General features: G+C 41.2%; 2 protein-coding genes across 10 annotated transcripts in view; one reads left to right on the top strand and one right to left on the bottom strand.

The window, feature by feature from the left end:
* LOC119648352 (voltage-dependent calcium channel subunit alpha-2/delta-3) overlaps window positions 1-492 on the bottom strand; it is a 78,046-nt gene extending 77,554 nt beyond the window's left edge. For 4 of the 9 annotated variants that reach the window (XM_038050056.1, XM_038050055.1, XM_038050061.1 and 1 more), the window contains exon 1: window positions 51-491. In XM_038050056.1, coding sequence (XP_037905984.1) covers window positions 51-166 — 116 coding nt within the window. In that variant the 5' untranslated portion in view covers window positions 167-491. Of the gene's footprint in view, window positions 1-50 lie in introns of all 9 variants that reach the window. The other 5 variants (XM_038050054.1, XM_038050057.1, XM_038050060.1 and 2 more) reach the window with 3 other exon arrangements.
* Window positions 493-10,491: 9,999 nt separating this feature from the next.
* LOC119649707 lies at window positions 10,492-27,068 on the top strand. The gene is made up of 3 exons (XM_038051978.1): window positions 10,492-10,732; window positions 26,555-26,774; window positions 26,828-27,068. Exons 1-3 carry the CDS (start codon window positions 10,504-10,506, stop codon window positions 26,946-26,948), a joined length of 570 nt encoding a protein of 189 aa, XP_037907906.1. The 5' UTR covers window positions 10,492-10,503; the 3' UTR covers window positions 26,949-27,068.
* The last annotated feature ends 28 nt before the right edge of the window (window positions 27,069-27,096 follow it).

The following is a 27,096-nucleotide window of genomic DNA, read 5'->3' as shown; positions in this document are numbered from 1 at the left end:
CCATTGAAAGACTTTCATATATCGGAATTTTGAAAAAAACGAGAACCTACAGATCGTATTTAATATTTTCCTCAGCAGGACGCGACGAAAAGTCGGCACTTTGTGGAAAAAAGGCAACGAAACAAAACACACTTAACGCCGAGACTAGCTTCTTGATCCTCCTCATAATTTCATTTTACTTTAACATTGATTTAAGTAATATCGTTAAATTTTCTAGTTTAGACTAGGAAAAGGTTGCACTAATTCGATACTTTCTCATATGGCACTGTTATAATTTCATTTTTGTACATAATTCGTTCAGAACGCATGGTTCCAATGTATCCTCATATAAACCTAACGCGACTACTACTATTCTCACAAACCCGAGCAATTTTATCAATTTTTTTCGAGTTTCTTCACATGAAAAAAACCGAAAACTTAATCCAGCTCAAGGGAAACGATAGAATTTTTCCAACATGGCCGACAGTAAGGCTTGTGTCTATCGGTGTTTTTATGTGAAACAGACGTTCTGGTGCGTGCAGTATGCCACCTATCCTTTTATTGATTTTCCAGAAAAATCATGACAGTTCATGAGAATTCCTGATAAATCATGATTGTAGTACTTGCGCAAATTACTGTTTACAATCACAGCCACGTGCTTATCATGCCGTGGTATTCCATTGTTTACAAACGTTCGTTGAACTTGACTGCTGCTTCCGATTTGTTTGTTACTGCGCTGTGCTATTGTTTATGTTTAACATTTGCATTTTCACGTGCTCCTCGACATTTGCAAGACATGCGTTTAGGAAACTATTTGAATCTCAAAATATAACTCAGCAAATGAGTGAAAAAATACGGGCCCACTCAATTCCTTAGGCGGTAAAATTCCATTGCTAGTCTTAATAAATACTCATAAGTCAACGATAATGATAAAAATAATCGTTTGCGCAACACTCCAATTGGATCTGGGCTTCGAAGCGTGTTAGAGCACTTCATTCAAAACCGTAGCGGTGCACTGCAGGAGGTATGTATGTAAATTGTGGGAGGTCAGGATGCGCTAGCTCGTGATTATTACCGTGATTTAATTCAGGTACTCATTTACAGTCAGTCGAATGGTATCCTATATCTAGTCACGATGCAAATCCTTCAGCCACCAGCGAGACTTGAACGACCTTTCGTATTATATCCTGGTGCTCTGACCACTGAGCCATATGTATGCCCGTTATCAGATTTACGTCTATTTATAAATAAGCAAGTTTCCCGGCAACTGGGTATGATAATACTTGGGAGTTGACAATGGTTTAGTGTTCAAACGGGTTATTGGGATAAAATAAACTGAAATCGGGAATATCACGTGAATCGCGACATGAGCAGACCACGAGTCCTATTTGTCACGATTTAAAGCCAATAAAGGCGAAAACACACTAAGAGCCGGTGCACACAGTGTGATCGATAGGCCTCATGAGAGGGGTGTGGAAATGGGAGGAAGTGTTTTCTGGGATTCCCGGAATGGAAATTTCAATGAAAATGGGATAACACCCGCCCATTGTCGCCATTTTGTTATTTTTTAGCGGATTCCTATCCGTTCTAGTTCCCACGTAGTGAGCATGAAAAAATCATGAAAAAGCACATACAATAATAGGTAAAATCTGCAGACCAAGGTTTTTTTGGGATTTCAGCGGTACAACCAACTTCTGTCTTAACAGCCATGTTCAATCCTAGAATCTTGTTATCTCTACTAGGTGCACACATCTTTCGGAATTCTTTTTCAGTAACCCTGTACCTCGGACATGCATTCAACATTGATTTGTGCAATGTCCAACTCTGCAAAGGGTTTAGCAACATTTGGCTTCTGATATTTGCAGCCACATGTTATTACCACGTCTACATTCGATTTTTGAATGGTTTGTGAACGAAAGTCACATCTGATGGCGTTATTCAAGTCCCTCCAGAAGGAGGTCAATTAAGAAAAGAAGTGGGAGTTGCCCACATGGAGGAGTTTTCTCTACTTTACTCAAAATCTTAGGGCTAACACTGGCTCACAACGAAAGCTAGGAAGGCTGAACTAGTTGTAATCACTAAGAACGTTAATTGGAGCACCTACATTTATTTCATCGTCATTTGCCTAGTCCAAATAGACTTTAAAAGTGCATTTCGACTTCAAATTAAGGTAGAAATACCACATCTACGCACTGTGACAAAAATTGTGCAGATGGTTCAGGTGCTGCAGGACTGCGATAAAGAAGATCGAAAGGGACATTAATTATAATGGATTTACCGAATATATACACCCATGTTGGCCGAGACTGAATTTGTCTGACAATTGAATACAGCCATGCTTCTATATCAAAGCCCTGAATAGACGTCAGGGGACTTTGATGCCTGGTGATCACATGGTTTTCACCAACACACGGATCAGTCAGGGCTCTGTACTTCGTGTGCATCTATCCGGCTTCCCAAGCTCAAAAGAAAAATACTTTAGGAAGGTCGTCGAAAAATTTGCACCCTTTCTGCCTTTAGGACAGTCCTCAGATTCACAAAGGTCAAGAAGCGTTGTCTAGGCCTGCCTTAATATGGAACTCCAGACATCCCAGTTTTGCGCCGAGGTTCATCAATTCGATATCCCCAAAAGCTGTCTGGCGTCCTGACCTACGCCATCGCTCCATCTCAGGCAGAGTCTGCCTCGTCTTCTTTTTCCACCATAGATATTGCCCTTATAGACTTTCCGGGCTGGATCATCCTCATCCATACGAATTAAGTTATCCGCCCACCGTAACCTATTGAACCGGATTTTATCCACAACCGGACGGTCATGGTATCGCTCATAGATTTCGTCGTTATGTAGGCTACGGAATCGTCCATCCTCATGTAGGGGGCCAAAAATTGTTCGGAGGATTCTTCTCTCGAATGCGGCCAAGAGTTCGCAATTTTTCTTGCTAAGAACCCAAGCCTCCGAGGAATACATGAGGACAGGCAAGATCATTGTCTTGTATATCCCTCCTAAGGATAGTAAAGGGCTGTATAGCCTTGGAATATATGCGTGCAGGTGGACAGAAGTGGTCTTCACTTCGAAAGCAGATAACCTTACCGTTTGAGCAAGTGCACAGGTACTTCAATGTTGATCAGCTTCATATTCTAACTGCCCAACAAAAATACTTGGAGAAATGAAGCATGCCGACATTTAGAGCCAATAGCAATCGAAGACACAATAATCAGGCCAGTGTTGAATCTCTACTCAAAGTGCAAACAAAGACTGACAAACACCACTCGAAAAAGCAGTTCAGAAAGGTCTAGATCGGTACATTTTGGACACCTGCAAACGCAAGAGGAACGGAAATTGCCAAAACATGGCTGGGTAGGATGAAAATAATGGATATCTGCTGGGAATGTTAAATTTCTCCAATCTACTTAAGGGGTTATATCTGTTTTGAGCCCCCAAAAACAAGGTTTTTTCAAGACCATATTTTTAAATTATAGTCCACAACTAATATATCAATCGATTAAGCGATTCTTCAGCAGTAAGAAAACTAATCGGGAAACCGGAAGCTAGAACCTTCAGGTAGAAAAACCGTGAAGGACTTCTCGCGCAAAGTCAATACCATCGCCTGAAGAGCAGAATTTTTTTACCGTCAAGAAAATAATATACTCAAACTAAAATAATTGACTATTCATCATCATCAGTGGCGCAACAACCGGTTTCCGGTCTAAGCCTGTTTTAATAAGGAACTCCGGACATCTGGGTTTTGCGCCGAGGTCCACCAATTCGATATCCCTAAAATCTGCTGGCGTCCTGACCTACGCCATCGCTCCATCTCAGGCCCTTCTTTTTCTACCATGGATATTGTCATTATAGACTTTCTGGACTGGATCATCCTCATCCATACGGATTAAGTGACCCGCCCACCGCAACCTATTGAGCCGGATTTTATCCACGAGAATGTAGACTGTTTTTTGTAGACTGAAGGTTTTTTTAAATTATTGTACTTTTCTGGGTGGTAGAAAGCTTCAAAAGTAAATATAGTGGAATAAAAAAAGAAGATACTTTCGATAACACATCGCTTGCACAAATACAAAATACCCTAATCCGCAAGGAAGTCCGCAACACCCTGGCCTTCTGGACGACCAAAGTATTAGAAAACTGGCAGTGGAAGTACCGACAGATACCAATTCAATTGTCATAAATACAACCCATACAGAATCGAATTATCAGTGAGAATTACTATTAAGTGGTGCTGAAGAGCGGGACTACGCGTCAATTCAGTCAAAGCCATGATAGTACCATTCACAAGGAAGCGCAAGCTTGATCACTTGGAAGGCAGGTTGCACTGCATAGAAATTAACTGGGGAAGAGAGGTCAAGTATTTGGGAATTCGACTAGACAAAAAACTACTCTGGAGGATGCACGTCGGGAAAATATGTCGGCTAGCTAAAGGGCTTTCATTATTCGCAGGTCGATAGCAGAAAGGAATGGACACGCACCCTGGAAATACTACGCTGGATATATATTGCAATACCAATACCAATTTGTGCCCACCAATCAGGGAAATATACAAATTTCAAAGACTGGCTTGTATATGTACCACTGGGGTAATGGGAACAAGTCCGCCTTACTGGGATTGGCTACTCCTTATCTTCAAAAAAAGTGTTAGCAAGACGGAGAGCTGCCTAAATAGAAAGTCATTGCGATGAAGTTTCATTGCGATGACAAATTTGAACCATGATAGAGCAATAAGCTAGATTGGAGAGCGTGCCTGTGACCTACGGCTTCAACCAACAATTAGTATTTCCTGTTTACTCCTTGGCGGAGTAAAGTCAGATTGTGCTTCAGTTTCACTATCATGACACTTAACGCTGTGCAAGTGATAAGCTCACAACAGCGAAACAAACCCAAGACGAAAACAATCACCCATGGCGACTGGGATTCAAACCCAAAACAGCGAGATTGGAAGGCTGACGCTCTATCCCTCAACCGGTGAGCCGCAAACAATTAATTAAGTGGCAAACTGAAGGGTCTCTCATAGTAGAGAGAGAGCAGGGAATAATGGTCCAAGTAAAGTCTACTTTGAACCAATGAGCAATCAAATCATTATAATTCTGGGCGAAATATACGCTATAGACAAGTATCCCTACTTTAACTTCCAAGGGAGCTATAAACAGAAGAAAGATAAGCGAAGAGCTGGGACCGAATATTTTGGCTTAGTGAGTTCTTCAATTGTGTTGTTGAAGAGGGTAGAGCACCATCTGACTGACAAGAAAGCATGACCATTCCAATATGGAAAAAGAAATGTAGTCTGGCACATTACTTAAATTACCGTCCGATTCGACTTCTGTCAGCATTCTAGATAAGCGTAATCACGACATCTTCTAAATGTCCATGACCCACGCCGGGTTCTGATCCGGGTCCGCGGTCGATATGGGGTTGCAACGATTGGAGAAAAAGTGAGAGAGGGCATCTTCGATGGTCTAGAGTTATAATTTGCGCTGATAAGAACTTACTTCCCAAGATTGGTCTGCACATCCAAGTCGAAAAGAAGATCAAGAGGCCCGGCAAAACAGCAATTGCTTCAAACTCTAGACGATGATTTCAGAGCCTTTCGATTCCATCCAGACCAGGCATATATCTGAGTAAAGTGACCTAACCGACCAATTCCGCCGAACGGGACAACGACAGAAAAAGAAGAAGAAGGAACTGTAGGCTTTAACAGCCAAGCGGCTGTCAATGCAGTTAGATCTTCTCCTTCTTTTTGTTTATCCTTTGTCCTGGATCTGGATGCAATCTTGAGGCTTTTAAATCCCCATCCAGCGTTTCAAGTCACCGTTGTTTTGGCCGACCTTTTGGTCGCTTACCATCCACTTTGATGTTCAGGCCAATCTTGGCAAGTGAGTTTTCGTTAGCGCGGAAACGCCTCTCTCGCAGTTTTTCCACAATCGGTGCAACCCAAATAGATCGTAGATATTCTCATTTCGGAGGTGATCTAAACGTGTAACCCCACTAGTCCAATGATGCAACGTCTTTGTCACCATTACCACAAGACATCGTTCATTGTCTTTTATAGTCAGCCAACACTCAGAATAATGGAGAGCGACAGGACGGACGACATTGCGGTAAATTTTAGATTTGAGACGTTCATTGATACGTGGATCACAAAGAACACCATTTGTGGAACGCCACTTCATCCAGATTGCGTTAATGCGTAAAGCAATTTCATAACGCAGTTCTCCCTTGGCTGACAGCATTGATCCGAGATATTTAAATCGCTCAGTTCTGGGCAGGTCAGTGCCGCTGACAGTGATTGTGCCTCTTTCATGGGGATCGGTCGTTAAAACTCAGTTTTATTCAAATTCAATCTGAGACAGTGTTACATGAGGCGATCATTCCATTTTTGTACAAGTTGTTCGAGATCATTTTTGCTATTAGACACTAGGAAAACATATAGGGCGCTTGTTAGAGCAATTAAACCCAGCGCACGAGTTCTTCTGGCACTAAGTGTTGCCATAGAGCATACCAAATGAGTCCGTGTAGGACACGGTTAAACGCTATCTCCAGATCCAGAAATGCAATGTAAAGAGGGCGACGCTTCTCACGGTGTTTCTCTATGAGTAACCGTGCAGCGTGTATTGCGTCAGCAATTCGGCAATTCTTGACAAATCTGGCTTAATTCACGGTTATTTCAACGATTTCGCGAATACAGTTGTCAAGAATGGGTTCTGCTGGACTATCTTTCTTTTACCATATTGGAACTGTGGTACTTTCTTGCCAGTCAGATGGTTTTCTACCTTCCTGAATAACGCGATTAAAGAACTCACTGACCCACAGTGTTGGGTCGCAGCTCTTCCCTTTCCATAGTTCAGATGCGATGTGCTTCCTCGACTTCAGTTGTGCAGACAAGTGGAACTGCTCCAGATGCCGGCAATGATTGTGGAAGTGGAGGATGAGCAAATTCTTCAATTGAAATCGGTTTGAAATATTCTGGCCATCTATCTGTCGCGGCTCGACGGTTGGTAAGCAAAAACCGTTCTTGTCATTAACACAGCAGAAGGTTTTGATATCCTGCGTGCGTTTGTTTCGGCTTTTGGCAAGTCGTTCAGTTTATCGTAAAGATTTTTGTAATGAAACACTGGGATGACAGCGATCGCTTCCTTTGCTTCCAGGTTGGCATTCTTATAAATATGCCAACGAGCGAGCGCTTTATCGTCGAGATAGTTGTGGTAGAGGCGTTTCTTTTCACGATCTTCATCTCAACATCGTCATTCCAAAGTCAAGTATCTCGGTTGATGTACCGCTTACCTGACTTGGTGACCCCGAGGGTTGCAGAGGTCGCTTTGTGGATGGTGTTTTTCATTTGATTCCATGATTCTTCCACATTTGTAATAGTTGGTAATCGCGTAAGTGAGATCATTTCTTCTTTCTTCTCACAAAATCGCCACCATTTAATGCGCTGGGTTCGTCACGCTGTTTTATTAGTGGCTTAATTCGCAGGATGGCAATCAACGGCCGATGTTGAAGTGCGATGCTCTCTTAGGGAACGGCTTTACAATCGGTGACGGTGCTAAAATCTCGGCGTCTTATGAAAATAATTTATAATTCCCACTATTAAATGTAAGAAGATGAAACAATCGTTTGATGAACCATGTATCCATAAGCACAAGGTAATGGGTGTCCGCAAAATCGATTATACGCTCGCCACCCTCATTGTGCTCTCCAAACCTCTTCCCCCCCCCCCCCCACCATGGCATCTGTTACCGTCTCCCTTTTCACCCACATGACCATTAAGTTCGCCGGCAATGATTATATAATTGCCAGCAGGCACGATACAAGTCTTTTCATGGAGAAGTTGTCAGAGTCATCTTTCTCGGCATCAGGTCGACCTGTCTGTGGTGCGTATGCGGTGAAGAAGTGAATAGTGCGATCAGCTGATATAATGGTGAGCTTCATCAGCCGATCATTAGATAGTTTGATTTCTTGAAAGGCATCACGGAAACACTCTGAGATGGCAATGCCAACACGGTATTGACTGTGTTATATGTCATAGCTTTTGGCACCAGACCGTCAGGTTTCTTGTAGAGCGCAGATATCAATGCGCCTTTTCAGAAGGGCTCTTGCGAGTTCCTCGGTCTTTCCAGTTAGGATGCCAACATTTAGCGTACAGACACGTATTTATTTTGCTCAGACTAACTTACTTATGTCCTGACGCGGCCAAGAACCGTTGCCCATTTCTCGACAGGACTGAAGCCCGTCCGTCCTGAGGTGGACGCCCTAGCATTTTTCCGATGCTTGTTACTTGATTCGATCATCTTGTTTCTGACAATATTGGATGCATTTTCTTGGTTGACTTGTAGCGGGACCTGTCAACAAGAGAGCAGGTAGGGTTTAACATAGTGGAATAACTCCAACTAGACTTTATTTATCTCTTTCCCTGATCTTAGCATTTTATTTTTGTTTTACTGAGGATAGTACAAAGTACGTTGCCTCAAACTCTCCTTCTTTATCTGTGCTTGGTACCAGCATACTTTGTTAATAGCATCGAGGTGTGCCTTAAAAAAGTGAATACGCTTAGCTCGATATAACTCAGATACTCTGGGTTACAGGCCATATTGGAGTTGACGGCAATTAAGCAGTTGAAGAGCCGGCTAAGGAACGAACACTGGAACAATGGAACAGAACCATCCTGTGGAATCTGTGGGGTTTATGGCCACGACACTGCGAAAGGGGGCAGAACGGCTAAGTGACCTATAACGGGCTAGCTTTTCAGGAACGGAGAAGAGGAACCTAAGGGTCATAGCGGAAATACTCATGGATCCCTGCAGGCTAAACTGTCTGCAAATTCTGTGGGGAGACAGATGAAATCTCCATGTAGCAGTATTTTGGGACAATGTCCAACACGTATTTAAAGTAGGTTAATGTTTTCGGTTGTGTGTGTCGTTTTTTCGGCTTGTTTTATAATGAAAAAAAAACATTCTATTTGTTAATGTTTTTATCACAAAAACTCACTGAGGAAGAGGACAACTGGTCCCCGAAATACCGGTATATGAGGAATAAAAAACTCACTATTTGCCATTAAAAAATAAAATTTGCCTTTTTTTCTTCATTGAGTTAATGTCTCTGGCAGAATATGCACTTAATACCATCCCATGCCAAGTTGATACATCTGGAAGTAGAAAACATCCTAAAATTGCTGTCGGTTGTAAGATTGACCGTCATTTGTAAAGGGCCACAACAGTTCTTTAAGGACGCAGTGCCTTAATACCATTATTGTCGGATAATACTCTGAACCACAGTAGCATTCGCCTGGGAAGTCATCAGTGTCAGAAATTGTTTAGTGCAAAGTTATATTATACCGAAAATATATTTCAAAATATTCCCTTTTAAAATACTTTTCGTTCGATGCATACAAATTTCGTTGCAGTTCACTAAAAAGGGCAAATATCTTCAACTTGCTCAACAGCCTGCGCCTCGGTACCAAATTCCCCCCATCGTAAATTTAATGCTTTAATTTTCTTTTGAGAGGCACTTAATATACAACTGGTAAGTCGACTGCAGTTTGCTCAAAAATATCGAAGTAGGATTAATGTGCACCCAACAGACATTTCAGAACTAGCTTAAGGAGGCCAAATGAAAGAATGCCTGTTGCTGTACATCTCGTAGAAGTCCTGGCTCTGATTACAGCACTGGGAATGATTGTGGCGTTCACGTTCTTCATTGTAGCCGCGGATAGAATACTTTTCCTGGCCCTTCTCATAGTGAAGGTGAATTGTTTACTTCCCAACCAAATATTACTCATTATATTATTTCTATTTCCTAAGCCGTTATCCATAGTATTCACGGCGCTGATGTACAAAGCTGAAGCTATTCTGCTATGGACACTCAACAGAATATTGTATGTGGCAGGAGCAGTTGGAACATCCATGGTGTGCGGTGATAAGTGATCAACAACTTGTTGATTTTGTAATGACTATTTGGAATGCATAAATAGCGTTGCAAAATAATTAGTGATAGTTTTGCTGTTTCAGGCATCGCACCGAGTCTACTTCCGCACTAATTTTGAAAAGTAAAATAAATAAATTATCAGCCCTATATGAGTTGATTTCATTTTACACGGGGTAGATTCTCAACATTCATGTATCTTTTAAAAGCATCTTATCCGGAGAATTGCATTAAAGATGTCGAACACCAGCTGGTTCTATTGTTATATGAATCGGCGTAGTTCCCAATGTTCCTTGGAGGAAAATTGGCTGACTACCTGATTACCCAATAACCCTATGACATGTTCCATACAACATTAAGCATTAATATTTATTGAATATTCCAGAAAATAGTCTTATCTTCGATCACAGAAATAGTAATTATTTATCATTGCTTAGTGACCGTGATTCAAGCCTCATTATTGTTTTATAATCACTAGAAACTGTAGGAATCCAAGCATGCAAATGAGGTATTTCCGGCCAAGTTTGTAACGCTTACATGCGATATTTTTGAAAATTTTTGTTTGGATCAATCAGTATTGCTTTGGTTAGTGAAGTAATATGGAAAATCGAGCGTTGCTAACTCTTCTAACCGTCACTGTTGTCCTGCAAATAACTCTTTGTGCAGTGCCGAAAATGCAGTTGGTTTTAACAAGCATAGAGCAGTGCAAAGGCAAGGAGGATTTGCCAATAACCATTAACCATTGGGAAATCATACAGCGAGAGAAAAGCAGCTTCTACCTCACCGGGATTATAAATGTTACACAGGAATTCCCAGAAGGATTCGACGGTATGATTGAAATGTGGCTTTCAAACGATAGGGAGAAAATTTTGGATTTTACTTTCAAGTCTGTTTTTATCCAACACACGCCTAAACCACTTGGTAATTAACTCATGGGCAATCATTGTCGCTTATAAGTCCTTACATCTAACTATTGATCCAACTGCTGTATATTACTTATGTCTATCTTAAAGAAAGTGCAATGTAATGACTCGTCAGAAAAAGAAATAGTGTCGGCGAGGTTCTGCTTTAGACTGTCCTTTTCTTCTAGTTATTATTATTCTGTTAAGGGAAAGTCGCACCGCGTTCTTGAAGAACTATTGTGCCCCTTTTACTGGTTATAGTGTACCTGTTGATCATAGTATCCCAAGCAGGCCTGTAACCGTTAGGAACTTTAGTATTTTCCCCACTTCCAGAAGTTTCAGCTTTGCATCTGATATTAAGTGTTCTCCCAGATGTATCGACCTACTTTGCACAAGTGCCGGACACTGTCCCAGGACGTGCATAGAGGTTTCGTGCTCCTCCTCACAGAACCAGCAGGCAGTGTCCGTAGATATCCCTAGCTTCCCTAGGTGATAGCCGACAATGACCAGTGAGAATTCCCACTATGATTCGGAGGTTCTTTTTGGTGAGGTTTAAGCAATCCTTTGTGCGCATGGTTTCGTATCCCCCAATAAGCACCCTGGACTGCTCCATCCCTGGTAGGCCCGCCCAATATAGTTCCCTCAACCGTTTCTTTTCGTTTCTTAGATTCATAGCCATGAAACCATTTCCGATTCCACAGAAGGGTTCTGGCCCGTGTAAAGGCATCCCTCTCCCTTCTTGGCTAGTTCATCCGCTGCCTCATTGCCTTCCATTGCCTGGAATATGCTAGTGTACCTGCCCATTGGTTCCAAGTAAATTTTCCTTGGACCAATGACACCGGTACCCGCTCCCTCTGCTGTCAGGGATCCGTCAGTGTACCAAGTAATCAGTTGCTGGTTTAAGCCGTATGTCGCAGCCACGCTCTCCCAGTTTGTCTTGTTACTCCAACGTGTTTCAAACTTCTTATCGAGGTAAAACCTTGTTGTCATGTTGTCCCTCGGTTTCAGTAATTCGGGATACCGCCTAGAAAGGATATCAATCTTCCTTCGATTTAGGCAGCTCCCCGCCTCACTCATACTACCGGCCATCCTGAATATTGATCTCCTTGCCTGCATCTGTATGTGCAGATGGAGAGGGGTCAATCCCAGAAGGACCTCCAAGGATGCCGTTGGGCATGTCCTCATTGCCCCACTGATACACACGCAAGCCAGCCTTTGGAGCTTATGTAATTCCCTGGCTTGTGTGCTGAGTTGGGTTCTTTCTGCCCAGATTACCGCTCCATAGGTAATCATTGGCCTTACTATTGCAGTATATATCCAAAGTAGTATCTTCGGGCTGCAACCCCATTTTTTTCCTGCTATGGATCTGCAAGTCATCAGGGCCCTCGTGGCTTTTCGACAAGTGTTTCCGACATGTGTCTTCCAGAGTAATTTTTGGTCTAGCGTGATTCCCAAATATTTGACTTCTGTTTCTCGTTTCACCTCCATATCATGTACTGTTATGGCTTTCAGGTGATCCAGCTTACGCCTCCTAGTGAATGGTACTATGGTGGTTTTGGTTGGGTTGATCCGCAGTCCCACCTTCCTGCACCAGGCACTAGTAACCCTTAATCCAGTTTGGATTCTATCACATAGGGTATCTTCATATTTGCCCCTACAGATTAGAACAATGTCGTCCGCGTAGCCCTGGACTTGTATTCCAGTATTAGTTAACACGTCCAGGAGTTCATCCACTACCATACTCCACATCAGCGGCGATAGTACTCCACCCTGTGGACAGCCTTGAGTGGTGTTCTTCTAGTTTCTCCACGAAGTAGCCGCCCCATGTTCGAGTAAAATGACCGAAAAGCGAAAAAAATGCTCGCATTAGAAACGTCCCTTATATACTCAATCGATAGAAAATCAGGTGCCAAATAGGATGATGAAATATATATATATATAAATCCACTAACATGTAAAGATTCAGCTTGGTTTCCGGACTAGATCAAAAGGCTCTTAAGGTACTCACGGACAGTTTCCACTTTTTCCTGGAAAGACTGAAATTCTATCAATCAACAAATTGCCGCATTGACCAAAGGACTAGGACAGTTCCTACCTGCCAGTATCTTCTCCGACATACTTAACAGTATAGGCAGAAGATGGAGACGTGAACGGAAGGCGCTAAATCGAAAAGAAAAGAATGCTTTGTGGGAATAGACAAGATCCTTATGAACGAGGATATAGGCACTGTTACACCGCCAAATGCAACAATTCTCATAGAAATCGATCATGAGGGAATCGAGTCTTTCACGGTAGAATGTAACAGAAACCTGGTTATACACTGACTTGCCATATGCTTCTAACTGTTTTTACAAATCAGACTACGCTTAGGTCGAAGCGCATAAAGGTTATTCAAATCAGGAAAGTTGCAGGACTGCTCTTATATCTGTTAGTGCAAGAGCCACAAGTTCGAATTAATAAAATATTGTATATGGCATTGGATCAGTTAAGAGAGCTACCATCTTTTACGATGAAAAATCCACAGACCGAGAGCCTGTATTCTGATGTGAAAATTATTAGAGTCAGCCATGCTGTGATAATTCTGTGTCCAGAACCTAATTCCCGTCATCTTACAACACCAGATTAATGGCAAAACGGGAAAGATGATAGTTACCTCTGCGTACTTATCCTATAATTCTTTGTGCCGCCCGCCGGCCCATAAACTGAGAGATCTTGTAGCAGAATTAAGTGGCTTTGAACTCTTAGTAGGTTGTAATGCGAACTCTTAACTTACTAGTTGGAGAAAGAGTTGATCTCATGACTCCAAGCGTAGGGTATGCCCCTATATTCGTGGAACCTACAAGACACGAAGTAATTGACCTAACAATCTACATTTCAATGACGGGTGCTGTATAGAGTCTATCAGACCACCATTACTATTTTGAGCGAATAGACTGTAATACAAAGCCGGAATACTAGGAACCAATTGGACTCTCTTAAAAAATTGAATATTACGTTCAAAAACTCTAAAGTGTAGTCCACAGTTAGATACTAGACAGCTACCTCACTCCCCCTTGCCCCTCAAGGGGGGAAATCAGTGCGAGTACACACGATTTCAAATTGGTTTGCCCTTGAGCATGAGCGAGATGTACCGAAAACCCGACCAGCTGTGTTTGACATACCGCCCGGACTTGCCAATGTATTGGTGAGATTGGCATGTTTTTGCTTATGTATAAGTGAATACGTGAAACAACTTATTGCTATATGGGTGAGCACGCCGTAGTACCAGAATAGCAAAAGCTCACCGATCTCTCTCTTACCAATACGATTTGACGAAGATTATGCCTTTTCCTTGTTTAGCGTCTCTGATGTGTATAGATAAGCTTCTGCAAGCACATTTGCAAGTGGGGTCATTTTTGTAAGGGTACTGCCTATAGTAGATCTACTGTGGTGTAGTCAGCACAGATTTCCTTGGAAATTCAACATCCAAGAGAACAGGGGGCATCAATCGAAGGAAGAGAGTTGGTGTTTCTGCAAACCTATCAACACAAAAGTGTTACAAGAGGAATCGGAGCACTACAAGAATTGTGGTTACCAGTGAAAAAGCAAGAGTTTTTGTATCTTTTGAGCACTGCCAGGGATGAAATCTCTTGATCTGGGCTACGAGCTCTTTTCTTGGCAAAATGTAAGGTAGTCTTCATACCGAAACCTGGGGGAGATGACTATTCAAACCCAGAAGATTTCTGTTAGACCAGCTTAACGTTATTCTCGCTGAAATGTTTGAAGCGACTGGCTGAACGTGACATTCACGTGAAAGCACTAAGGTCACACCCACTAAATAAAAGTCAGCATTCTTATCAGCGTGGTAAATCTTGTGAATCTGCTCTTCATTCCTTAATTTCCAAGATAGAAGATGCAACTTTGAAAGGCCATAGTACAACTAGTCAATGCCAACCACCCTTAAGTTCACCCTAGAATCCTCATGACGCATTGATATAGGCTACAGAATGAAATGTAATACTATCAAGTTTAATAGGAAGTGCACTATTAGGACAAAGTTGTGGTTTTTGTGCAAATTTATTGAAATCTAAGACTTTGAATGCCAGAATTACACTAAAGTTACCTAATATACACTCGCTAGAAAAAATGTGCGTACACTAAGCAGTTCCTGGTTATTCGTTAGTAAAACACACGAATAAATTAGTTTTTTAAAAACATTTTATTGTTTGCATATTGCTTGTGGTCTTGTTGCTTTGATAAGGCCACTTTTACGAAATTAGAATTCAAGGAAACTGAAATAAAAAAAGGGAAATAAGAAAAGTCACAAATGTTCAGTAGAAAAAGTCTGCGTACAGCCACATAATTTGGTGATTCCCCGAAATATAAATCCTTGCCATTTGGAGTAAATTGATTGTGAGTTATTGGTTTATGGCTGTGTTTGAAGTGTGAAAAATAAGGACGTTTTTTCGTTATTTTGTGTGTATAATTGTTATTATGGAATTGAAGCGAAAAGAGATTTGTGTAAGTGAAAGAAAAGTTATAATAAAATTATGGGAAGAAGGAAAAAGTTTCCGCGAAATAGCCAGGATTGTAGGAAGGCGACATTCATCTGTTCAAAGGGTAGTTAACAACTTTAAATCGACGGGAATAATAACATCGAAGCCACGATCTGGTCGCCCATCGAAGTTGTCGATTAGGGAAAGGCGAAGTATTATAGGTTCGGTGAAAAAGAATCCACGAATAACTGCACCACAAATCGCGAAAGATATTGAACTTAAGTTCAACAAAAAAATTTGTGCTGATACTGCACGGAAAATACTCAAAAGAGCTGGTTACCATGGGCGAGTTGCACGTAAGAAACCATTTATTTCATTAACTAATAGACGAAAACGAATAAAATTTGCGAATAAGTACGTAAACCAATCAAATGAATTCTGGGAAAATGTGCTTTTCTCAGATGAAAGTAAATACTGCATTTTTGGAATAAAAGGAAGAAAAATAGTATGGAGCAAAGCATGTACAGCATTGAATAAAGAAAATTTGATGCCAACGGTAAAGCATGGTGGTGGTGGAATAATGATTTGGGGGTGTATGGCAAGTGGTGGCGTAGGAAATCTGCAATTTATAGAGTCTACCATGGACAAATATGACTACCTAAATATTTTAAAACGTAATTTAAAACAAAGTGCTGAAAATTTACGCCTGGGTGACGAATTTTATTTTATGCATGACAACGACCCTAAGCATACGGCTGAGGTTAATAAGCTGTGGCTATTATATAATGTTCCCAAACAGTTACATACACCCCCACAATCGCCAGATTTAAATCCCATAGAACATCGCCAATACGATATAACTTCAAAGGATATGCTGAAAAATGTATAATATTACAAGAAGAATGGAATAAAATAAGTGTTGAAGAAACATCTAAACTTGTATCTTCTATGCCGAAAAGATTAAAAGAGGTCATAAAAAGAAAAGGGTATGCTACAAGCTACTGATTTGCTTTTCATATTTACTCAAATATAATTTTTTTTAAATATTTGTTTACTGTACGCAGACTTTTTCTACTGAATTATTGCGACTCTTTTAATTTTTGGCTTTATAACCTGGTTTTTGTAAGACTTATAACTTAGTGAATTAAATACACTAAAACTACGGAACTATTTGTAATGTTTGGATAATAAATTCGCCACAAAAATTAGCTTAATTTTTTTGTTTTACTAAGGAAAAGTATCATACTACTGAGTGTACGCACACTTTTTCTGCCTAGTGTATGTCTAAAAATTACGAACTAGGTCCAAATGGAACAAATGTCCACTGAAATATTCTTCTATAAAAAATACAAAAAACTTTAACACCTGAAGCATCCAGCTTTCGGTTTCCCGACTTGTTTTTGTATAACAACATTAAGATTACATTGGACCAAGCATCTGGAGTCATCTCCAGCTGTATTATTTTGTTAAACAACACACTGAGAAACAGTAACCAGTTTTTTGGTAGGTTTATGAGGAATTCATAACATATCCCATTATTTAACTTAAATTCTCTTAAATTCTTCTTAAATTCTCCTCCGATGACTTCTTTGTCTATTTCGCCTATATTTTTTTATTTGAATTTCTATAAACTCGGTTTCTATAATTTTTCGGGATATTTACAGAAATACCCATACCATGTTTTTAAGTTTATTTTACAATCATTTTTGGAAAGATTTTTTCCGAAGACTTAGCAATTTTCACTTGAATATACAATTTCTTTTGTTCCTATAAATCTATAAGGGATTTTTTATTCTTTTAGCTTCACGATATTCAAGCAAGATTTGTCCATGGGCCCTTAAAGTCTACGTCTGCTTTTTAAGGTTTTGTTTGCGTTCATTATTTCGGATGACTTCTTCCTGCTTAAGCTTCTTTCCGATGACTGCAACCACCTTTTCGACTTCGGTCCATATCCCTTTTGATTTCACCATAAGTTTGATTATATTTTCGGGTGTAAAGTGCTCCCCGGTTGTAGCTTCTAATGTAGCCCTTTGGACTTCGAATCTGGGGCAATGAAAAAAGACGTGTTCTGCGTCCTCTGTAATATTTGGGCACTTTGGGCAATGTCTGTCTGTCTGTGTGTCTGTCCGTCCGTCTATCTGTCTGTCTTTTTTGTTTTTTTTTTTGAGGAGGTGAAAATCTTCAAAAGACACTGGTCTGAGCATACCAGTGTGGGGGATTTTTACCCACTAAAACCACCCCCGACTCCCTCCCTGCCCCGCGGAACCACCCTAAGGTATTACATCAGGGGGCGGAGTCAGCTTATTCTAGCTTAATCCCGTTTCTTCTATACGCGGCATACGTGACCGCACTTTTCTCCTCTCCTCTGCCTTTTGCAATTTATTTTGAATAGATGCGATCATGCATTTGGCCGCATCCCTGTCTGTCTGTTTGTCACACGCACTTTCCTCAGAAACGGCTGTACCGATTGACACGAAATTTGAGAAGGTGGGAATTGTGAACGCCCAGACATGCAGTGAGTGATATCCTCCTACGTTGAGATTTAGGGGATGGGGTAGTCCCCATACATGTAAAAGGAGGGTTTAAAATTATTTTTCACCGAACATAGTCATGTGGGGTATCAAATGAAAGGTCTTGATTAGTACTTTTCGAAGCAGGTCTTAGAGATCTTTGATTTGTTAGAAAGGCGGGGAGTGGGAGGGGTGGAAAGTGATGATTTCTTTAACGGAGCCGTTCTCAGAAACTACTCAACCGAAAAATTTGGAAAAATTCATGAAGCTGCCTCTATATGGTGCCCAGGCCTCAAAATACTCTCCATATCGATATCTGTTCAAATTGAGTTAATAACAGTATATTACCATATTTTTGGGAAAATTGAATAAAAGCCCCCTTAAGTCTATCCCAGAGTTATAAAAGTTGGTGGTAGTATAAAATATAATATGAAGTATATTATCTATATTATCTATATATGAAGTATATTGATCAAAATCATACTATTACTAACAAAGTTACAGTAGCTCAAAGTTGTCTTTACCGTGTAAATTTATATACATAATGAGCTACGTACAAATGGGATAGTTCTACACTCCAATATATTCGCAGAAGAAACAAACAAAACCTTTTATACCTGAAGCGCCCAGCTTCCGGTTTCCCGATTTGTTAAGGTTTTGTGTAAACACAAAACCTTATTAAAATCGGTTTACTGTCTCTGTCTGTCTGTCTGTCTGTCCGTCACACGCATTTTTCTCGGAGACGGTTGTAGCGATTGACACCAAATTTGGTAGAAAGGTGGGAACTGTGAACGCTCACGCATACAGTGAATTACATCCGTTTACGTCGAATTTAAGGAGGGGTCCCCATACATGCAAAAGGGGGGTGTAACATTTTTTTTCATCAAATATAGTCATGTGGGGTATCAAATTAAAGGTCTCGATTAGTACTTTTCAAAGCCGATCTTAGTTTTGACATTCGTTGGAAGGGTGGGGAGGGTGTGAGTTGAAAGTGATCACTTCTTTAAGGGGGCCATTCTCAGAAACTGCCAAACCGAAAAATCTGAAAAAAATCAGGAGGCTGCCACTATATGGTGCCTGGGCTCCGAAATACCTTCCGTGCCGATATCTGTTTAAATAAAGTTAATAATAGTATATATATACTACAATTTTTTGTAATTGGTTAGAAACCCCCCTTAAGTTCATCCTAGTACCATGAAATTGTGCAGTGATATTGGCTATAATATAGAGCATAATCTTACCAAGTTTGGTGGAAATCGCACTATTACTAACAAAGTTATAATACCTCAAATTTGTTGCTTCTTTGAAAATTGAAGACTATGAATGTCAATATCACCCGAAAGTGGATACTCTCACATAATATATGGATATATTACCTGCTACATACTAAGAAATACACAAAACCTTTCGTACCTGAAGCGTCCAGCTTCCGGTTTCCCGACTTGTTTTTCATTTAGTTATACCCATATTTTGTGCCACTTCTACTAATTCCTATCGAATTAAGGTTCAGATCATTCACGTAAGTTTCGTTGTTTTTGTTGAATATAACATTTGATTTTTATTGAGCTGCAAATTTTCCTTCAGGTTGAAAGATGGTTTTTTAAACGATACCAACCCCATAAATCGATTTGATATCACTGGTATTATATTTTCTAGTGATTTTATACATTTTTTTATTATTGCTCATAACTCCCCCCTTCTAGTTCGCTCTTGGTTGATTTTCATGTGCATCAATAATATTATCCATTTTCTTTAGTGAGGTCAGTGTTTTTTTCTTTTCGTATAATTTGTATCCTTTTATCTCTGACCTCGAAACAAGCATCTCGCTTGCTTTTCAAAACGCGCTACTCTTGGCAAATGATTGGCCATGGTGATTCCCTGTTCTTTTTCTTCCCCTTCAAAAAATAAATACTTCCAACGTGGTGCACTGAGCTTGATAAGCAATAATCGGTAATAACCTATAATGGAACTTCCAGCTTCTGCATGTTCAATTATACCACGCAATCCTTCTTGTAGCTGTAGAGTTAAATACTCATTGTCCAGTCTCTCGGTTGAGGGCTTTATGCACCTGTCGGCCGTGAGCAAAGATTTTCAATGCTGCTTGGGAAGTGCACTTCAAGCAAAGGTTCCCCGTTTCTTCATCGCTTTCTATGTCCCTCCCGCTCTATAAACGTAGATAACCCAGCTACTCGCTATGTTTTTTGATAAGAATCAGCTTCAGCTTGGAGATCGCCTCTAGAGAGTTAGTCTTTTCGCAGAAGTGTCTCTATGATACTCGTTTAGCCGACCTTATGCTCTTCTTTAGGGTTTTCTGAGCTTTTTTATACCGATTCCAGTCAACGTTTGAATCAGACTTTAGACCTCGTTTGGGGAGTACCTTTGTCGTCTGCCGCTATTTTGGCAAATACGAGTTCCACCAAGATGTTTTATTGTTCCCAAATTGAGGATCTGCACTTTAGGTTCTACCACATACTCTGATTGCATGGAGCCTTTCACGTTGATATCGGAACTTCTCCAGCATCCTACTATTACCCCAAGCCTTTTCTTTGGGCATATTGGATAGCGTCGATGCATGTTCCATAGGAAATAGGGAAATAAGCAGAGCACCAAAGAATTTCCTTATTTCCCTGTTGACTTTTTATTATTAGTTTGGCCGTTGTCGTGTCGCCGTCCCATAGATAGTAACCAGGATAGCCCGAAAGCCTTTTAAAACCACCATACAAGAGCGGGCTTCAGCACTTCCCAGTCAGCATGCCGGAAGTCTAAGTCTCGGATTTTCACATCAACACCCCATAATTCTTGTATAAGTATACAGTGGAATTCCCGTAATTCGTGAATCGATGATTTGTATTTCCGCCTAATTCGTACAAATTTGCCGGTCCCCAGATTTATTTTTCTTTATTTTGTACTCCCGATAATTGGTAAACTCGATATCACGTACCAAGTGCTTTGACTATATAAATTATCAGAAATCTACTGTATATATGTATTCTAGCTATGGATCCGAGAACTGATTAGACGGCTTTACAATGTTGCAAATTTGTTTATTAAATATATATATATATATACCTGGCGTACCCGGTTTATCCTCACCTGAGTTGCAATCGCAGAGCTGCATGCGACCAGGCGCGTGTCATGGGTTGCGGATAATGACATGATCCACCGGGTCAGCTACGAATACCGCAAGTTAATCTTGTAAATAAGTAGCCGTGGACAAGCAGAACGTTTCCCTTTGTCTTCGTCCTCCCTTACCGATTCTTCCCGTTCAGGGGGAGTAAACTTCCTTAACAAATCCGTAATCCGAGGTGAAGGGATCGACACACCTATCGGATGAATTGCAGTGACGTTACACTGTATTTCAGCGGCTCCCCTCCAAATACCTTCCCTACCTTTGGAGGTAACCATGGGGCATTGCAAGATTGGGGCTCTGTTGCAGGGTTGACTGCCTCCCCAATACTCGTGGGAACAAAATTGGGGAAAACAATTTAAATTCTTTTAATGGGACCCCAGGGACACGAAGACAGTACCCAACACGGTTAAGGGTGGTTCAACAACATCAGAGCGGCTCTTCGCCCTTGGATGTTTTGGCGGTTATGCCGTCAACCACCAGGGACGGGAGATCTAGGCGTCGTATGGTTTGGACGAACCAACTCAACGAATTTATCGTCCGCGCCTATTACCGTGTCACGGACTTGGAACGGAATCCATCAGGGTACAGACATCAACTACATGACGCGTTCATAACCCGATTTCCGGAGCTAAATCATGTTCCGGAACAGAACGTCGTCAACCAGTACCGGGTGATCGTAAATAACAACCGAGTTGCCTTACCAACTAGCCAACAAATCTTCCAAGAGGTTTCACTTGAGCTCGGGCTGGAGTCATCAAATTACCGGACTAGTCAAAGGAGTAACACAAGTACTCCACCTGTAAGGCAGTCCATGAATCCAGTAGTCAGGAGAAGCTTAGTAACTGGGGATGTCGACCCAATTTATAATGAGGCTTTGACCACATTCCAGGTCGCATTCACAGAGTATGCTGAGATTCTCCCAGACGCTAGCCCAAAGATCCCAAAACTGAAGTTTACTTCGGCAACTACTAATATCATTGCTGCCGTTGACAGAATTTTGGCTGATCGTTTGGCTAGCGAGATTACTGCTACAGAGGTTCACAGCCTGATCTACGTTGCAGCTGCCACGGTTATTCGTCTCCATAATCAACATCTTAGAGCGAATAACAGAGGTATGCGCAGAAGGACTTTACCGTTCTGGGTGTTTCGACTCAACAAAAGAGTCGAAAAGTTGAGAAAGGAGATTGGTCGTGTTACGCAAGCACTCCTTGGAAATCCATCACCAAGAGTGCACAGATGCGTTGCAAACATCATTGGAAACTACCATCTGTCCAATGATATGCCAATCGAAGAAATCCTCGAGGTGCTGAAGCAGAAACTTGCGGTATGCTCCAATCGCATCCGCAGGTATCATAAAAGCTTTCAGCGAAGGACAGACAACACCTTGTTCTTCCAGAACCAACGGGGATTCTACAAAAATCTCACCAACTCAGATAGGGAAAGTAACCTCGATCTGGATCAGGCAGAACACTTCTGGAGAAGTGTTTGGAGCGAATTCAGCCGTTGCAATTTAGAAGCAGCGTGGCTCCCACACCTTATGCGTTCATGCGAGGCCCTCCCCGAAATGACCATGCCTGACGTAACTGCAGTCGACATTGAAGCAGCCCTTGACAAGGCAAGTAACTGGAAGGCGCCAGGAGTTGACAAGATTCACAACTTCTGGCTGAAGCGGTTCAAGAGCACTCACAGGATATTGGCAAATCAATTTAATCAGATGATTGCCGATCCTGATTTAGTTCCACCATTTTTCACCGAGGGGAGAACTTTCCTCATCCCCAAGTAACAGGGTGCCTCTTGCCCTTCAAAATGTCGACCAATTACTTGTCTGCCTACCATCTACAAGGTCTTCACTTCTCAAAACATCTTGATGTTCATAAATTGATAGCTGAGGAGCAAAAAGGATGCGCAAAAGGCTTCCGAGGCTGCAAAGAACAGCTTATAATCGATACGGTAGCTGTAAAGCATCAGAAACGAAATATCTCGACAGCCTACATCGATTATAAATCAGCCTTTGACTCCATATCACATTCGTGGTTACTACAAGTGTTACGCTTGAATAAAATCAACCCGAATGTCGTCCTTCTTCTGAGAACAATAATGAAGAATTGGAGCACGAAGCTATCGGTATCCTCACAAACATCAGGAGAGATACCAATCAGGCGTGGCATTTTCCAAAGCGACTCTCTAAGCTCACTGTGGTTTTGTTTGGCTTTGAATCCGCTATCCCATCTTTTGAATGAAAGCAAATACGGGTTCCAGGTCAAGCATGGCATATTGTCGAAATGTACATTAAGCCATTTGATGTACATTGACGACATCAAATTGTATGCCAAAGCCGAGAACCAACTTCGCTCCTTGCTGGACATCACCATCCAGTTCAGCAGGGATCGGCATGCAGTTAGGTGTGGAAAAATGTCGCATAAAAATAATTGTTCGGAGAAAACACACCGACAACGAAGAATACAGCCAAAATAACATCCGAATTGAGGGTATGGATTCAGACGACGCCTACAAATACCTCGGCATATTGCAAGCAACAACACCTGCTGTGGCAATAATCAAATCTAAGTTGCTGGGGGAATTTGAACGTCGTCTGGACCTTGTCCTTAAAACTGAGCTGTACGGGAAAAATAAAATCATGGCAATCAACACCTTCGCCATTCCCGTCCTTCTATACACTTTCGGTGTGATACAGTGGAGTAATACTGATTTAGAATCTGTCAATAGACGGATAAGGGTAGTTCTTGCAAACAACAACATGCACAATAGAGCTGCCGAAAAATTCAGTATCCCACGTCATCAGGGAGGAAGGGGTGTACTTGATTTAAAAACGTTGCACTACAATCAAGTGCATTCTCTTCGTGAGTTTTTCTATGAGAAACAATCCTCTAGCCAAATACATCAGGCTACCGTCATGGCAGATAATAAATTATCTTGGACTATACATGGAGATGCAAAAAGCGGTTATTCTTGCAACCTGTGCTATAGTCCGAAGAGTCCTGTCCGGTAACAATCTGACCTAATGGGTCTCCATGTCTCTGTAGTGTAGAACCTCCGCGTCATTGGCTGAAGTGTTTGCGACAATCGGGATGTAGTAATACATTTTCGCATGGCCGCACACACTTTGCGTTAAAACGCATCATCGCTGTGATGCGGGCCTTTGGATGTTGCCTTTAGCCCATCCTTAGGTTGGTCGCCCCTCGGTCCGGTTGGGCGGGAAGAAGGTCCGTGGGCTTTTTTTAACTATATATACTATATATGGGACATCATCTACACTTCAGATGAAGATGCCGTGAACGTAGACCGCCCTATCGGCTCTCCCCTAAGCTGTTGAAGTTATTCTGGACAACAAGTTGTTCAAAACTTCAGCACCATTACACTCCTCCCTTAGAGACCAGATAAAACACTTTTTGAAAAGTAACAGCTGAAAGACCCTCCTGAGGGTTAGGCACGCAACCTCCTTCTCATCGTTGAGGGAGGAACAGTACTATCTGAACCAATGTAATAACATAATAACCCTTTTGAAATTCCTATCAAGTGAATATCGCGCGTTTTATAGGAACCGAAAGTATTTTGAAAATGATGATTCTGAGTAAATTTAAATCTTTTACCATATAATCTGAATTCTTTCTAATACTACAAAAATATTACATGTTTATGGAAAAAGTGCTTGAACCAATTTACATATTTAATAAAGAAATAAAAAAACATGTTCAACAGCACAACAAGGACATAGAAGTCTTCTTTCATTTCAGAATTTTTCTGATTGTATTATATGTGGGAGGAGAATGTACAATGTTAAGTACAGGGTGCGGCAGCATAACTTCCTTTTTTCAAAACTCAATAAAAACTATTGTGTGCATCGGAAAATATTTATTTTTTATAATGTAGGTACATGTCTAAAGTTTTTATTTACATTGTTTTGAAGATCAAATCTGTTAGGTGACGTCCCCGATTTTCCATACATTGCGTAAACCGATTTCTGGCGTTTTTCATGACTCTTGTTAGCATAGCAGGTGTTATGTTGGCAATTTCTTCTTGGATGTTGGTCTTCAAATCTTGTAGGGTTCTTGGACGGTTCACATAAACACGGGATTTCAAAAAAAAACCATAGAAAAAAATCACAAGGTAATAGATCGGGAGAGCGTGCCGGCCATTCCAAATCGCCTCTAATTGAGATAAGGTGCTCTGGAAAGTGTTCCCTCAAAACAGCCATCGATGCTCTTGAAGTGTGTGCTGTTGCACCGTCTTGTTGGAACCAAGTGTCCCCCAAATCCAAATTTTCTAGCCGTGGGAAAAAAAAATCTGTAGCATGTTTACATACTGGTCCGAATTCACTGTCACTGTAACCTCATTTTCCTCAAAAAACCAGGGACCAATAATTCCAGCTCAGGAAATTGCACACCACACTGTGACTTTGGGTGAATGCAAAGGCTTTTGATGCAATTCTCGAGGGTTGGTGTCAGCCCAGTAGCGCATGTTTTGTTTGTTAACCGACCCACACAAATGAAAATGGGCTTCATCGCTAAAAAACACAATAGCACCCTCGGGAACGACATTAAGAAGAAGCTCACACGCGTTCATCCGAGAATTGAAGTCACGTTCTGAAAGTTCCTGCACTATCGCCATCTTATAGCGATGAAAATGAAGATCATCACGAAGAATTCTTCTCACAGAACGATCGGATAGTCCAAGGGCAGATGCGTGTTTGCGCGCAGCACGCCGTGGCGATCGCAACATTGACGCTCTCACTGCTTCAATGTTCTCAGGTGATCTAACGGGCCGAGGGACTCCAGTTCTTCATTTTGTCGCACTTGCAGTTTGTCTGAATGTAGTGACCCATGTAACAATTGATTTGCGGTCTGGGACGGGAACCAACGGGGCTAAATTAAAGCGATTCCGAAATGCACGCTGTGTTGCAATAACCGAACATCCGCTTGAAAAGTAAACCTCAACGGCAAAGGCACGCTCCTCACTATTTCAACGCATGATGGCGACTGAACCGTGTCGGAACAAAACTTTACAGTATCCCCTCTTGAACGAGACCATTAGCGCTCCGATATGACATCAACTAACTGAGTGACGCGCATTTTAAAAAAGGAAGTTATGCTGCCGCACCCTGTATTTTACAACCTAAGAAAGTACTTAGGTAGCTTAATTTGTGTACTTAAAATTGACTGTAGTACAGTGAAAACTATGGTGCAGCAGGAAACAGAAGGTATAGCAGAAAAACGAAAACTCACCACACTTCACCTATCACATAGGGATACGGCCTGAGTGATAGGCCAATATTCTTTAGTACTTGCAACGAATGATAAGAACCTCCCTTTTACTGCGCTGAGTTGCTTATAGAAAGCGTCCGTTCGAATTCAATACCGGAAAAATTCCCAATGTCCAATAAAAAGTGCAAGAAAATGAATGACATGATTTTGGGGGCCTTCTGTGGGAGGATTCTTATACATCTTCTTATTCTCCTTATTCTCCTTGTTTGCATATTTCACCTACTTTGACAACGAAAAGACGTGCCCCACCAATCGGTATTCGTGCTGAATGTGCGGACATACCATGAACTTTTCTAAAATGATTAGGCTTAATATTGTAAGAAATCGTTAACTCTCTGTTTTATCTTTCAGTTGAACTTCGTGTAGATAAATGTCCAGCGGATGCACGACTTGGAAATTGCGACACATTTATAAATAACTTTGCAACGAAGAATATATGCTACATTTTCGAGGTAAACCAACCTCGTGCAATGCAAATCTTTTTCAACTCAGTCGAACCAAAATTGAAATGTCCCCTTAAGCCAGATGTTTACAGTGTCAAAGATATGAAGGCGGAACAAAATCTTATTGAGTGAGTTAATAAATCCTTTTTGAATGTTGGTTACTATTTTTTCTTTTTTTCAGTTTCCTCCCTCAAATGGGAGCAACTTCTTGGCTAGTAACATTGATCGCAAGGCATAATAACCAGGAGGTGGGGTGTTCAGAAACTACGGCTAATGTCCACCCGCGACGATTGAGAGGGTGAGAAGGAATAGAGAGGACTTGAGGTTACCAACGGTACCATAGTAGAGTTTGTTTGTGTGGTCTCACAAATCAAATCCGTTACGTATTTAGCAACAGTCACTATTTCACTGTTATAGTATAAGAGCAAGTTTGATTTACCTTTTGTGAAT

Source organism: Hermetia illucens, chromosome 2 (assembly GCF_905115235.1).
Source record: "Hermetia illucens chromosome 2, iHerIll2.2.curated.20191125, whole genome shotgun sequence".
NCBI classification, from domain to species: Eukaryota; Metazoa; Arthropoda; class Insecta; order Diptera; family Stratiomyidae; genus Hermetia; species Hermetia illucens.
The sequence above is the reverse complement of the archived record's forward strand: the minus strand, read 5'-3'. Positions and strand labels throughout refer to the sequence as shown.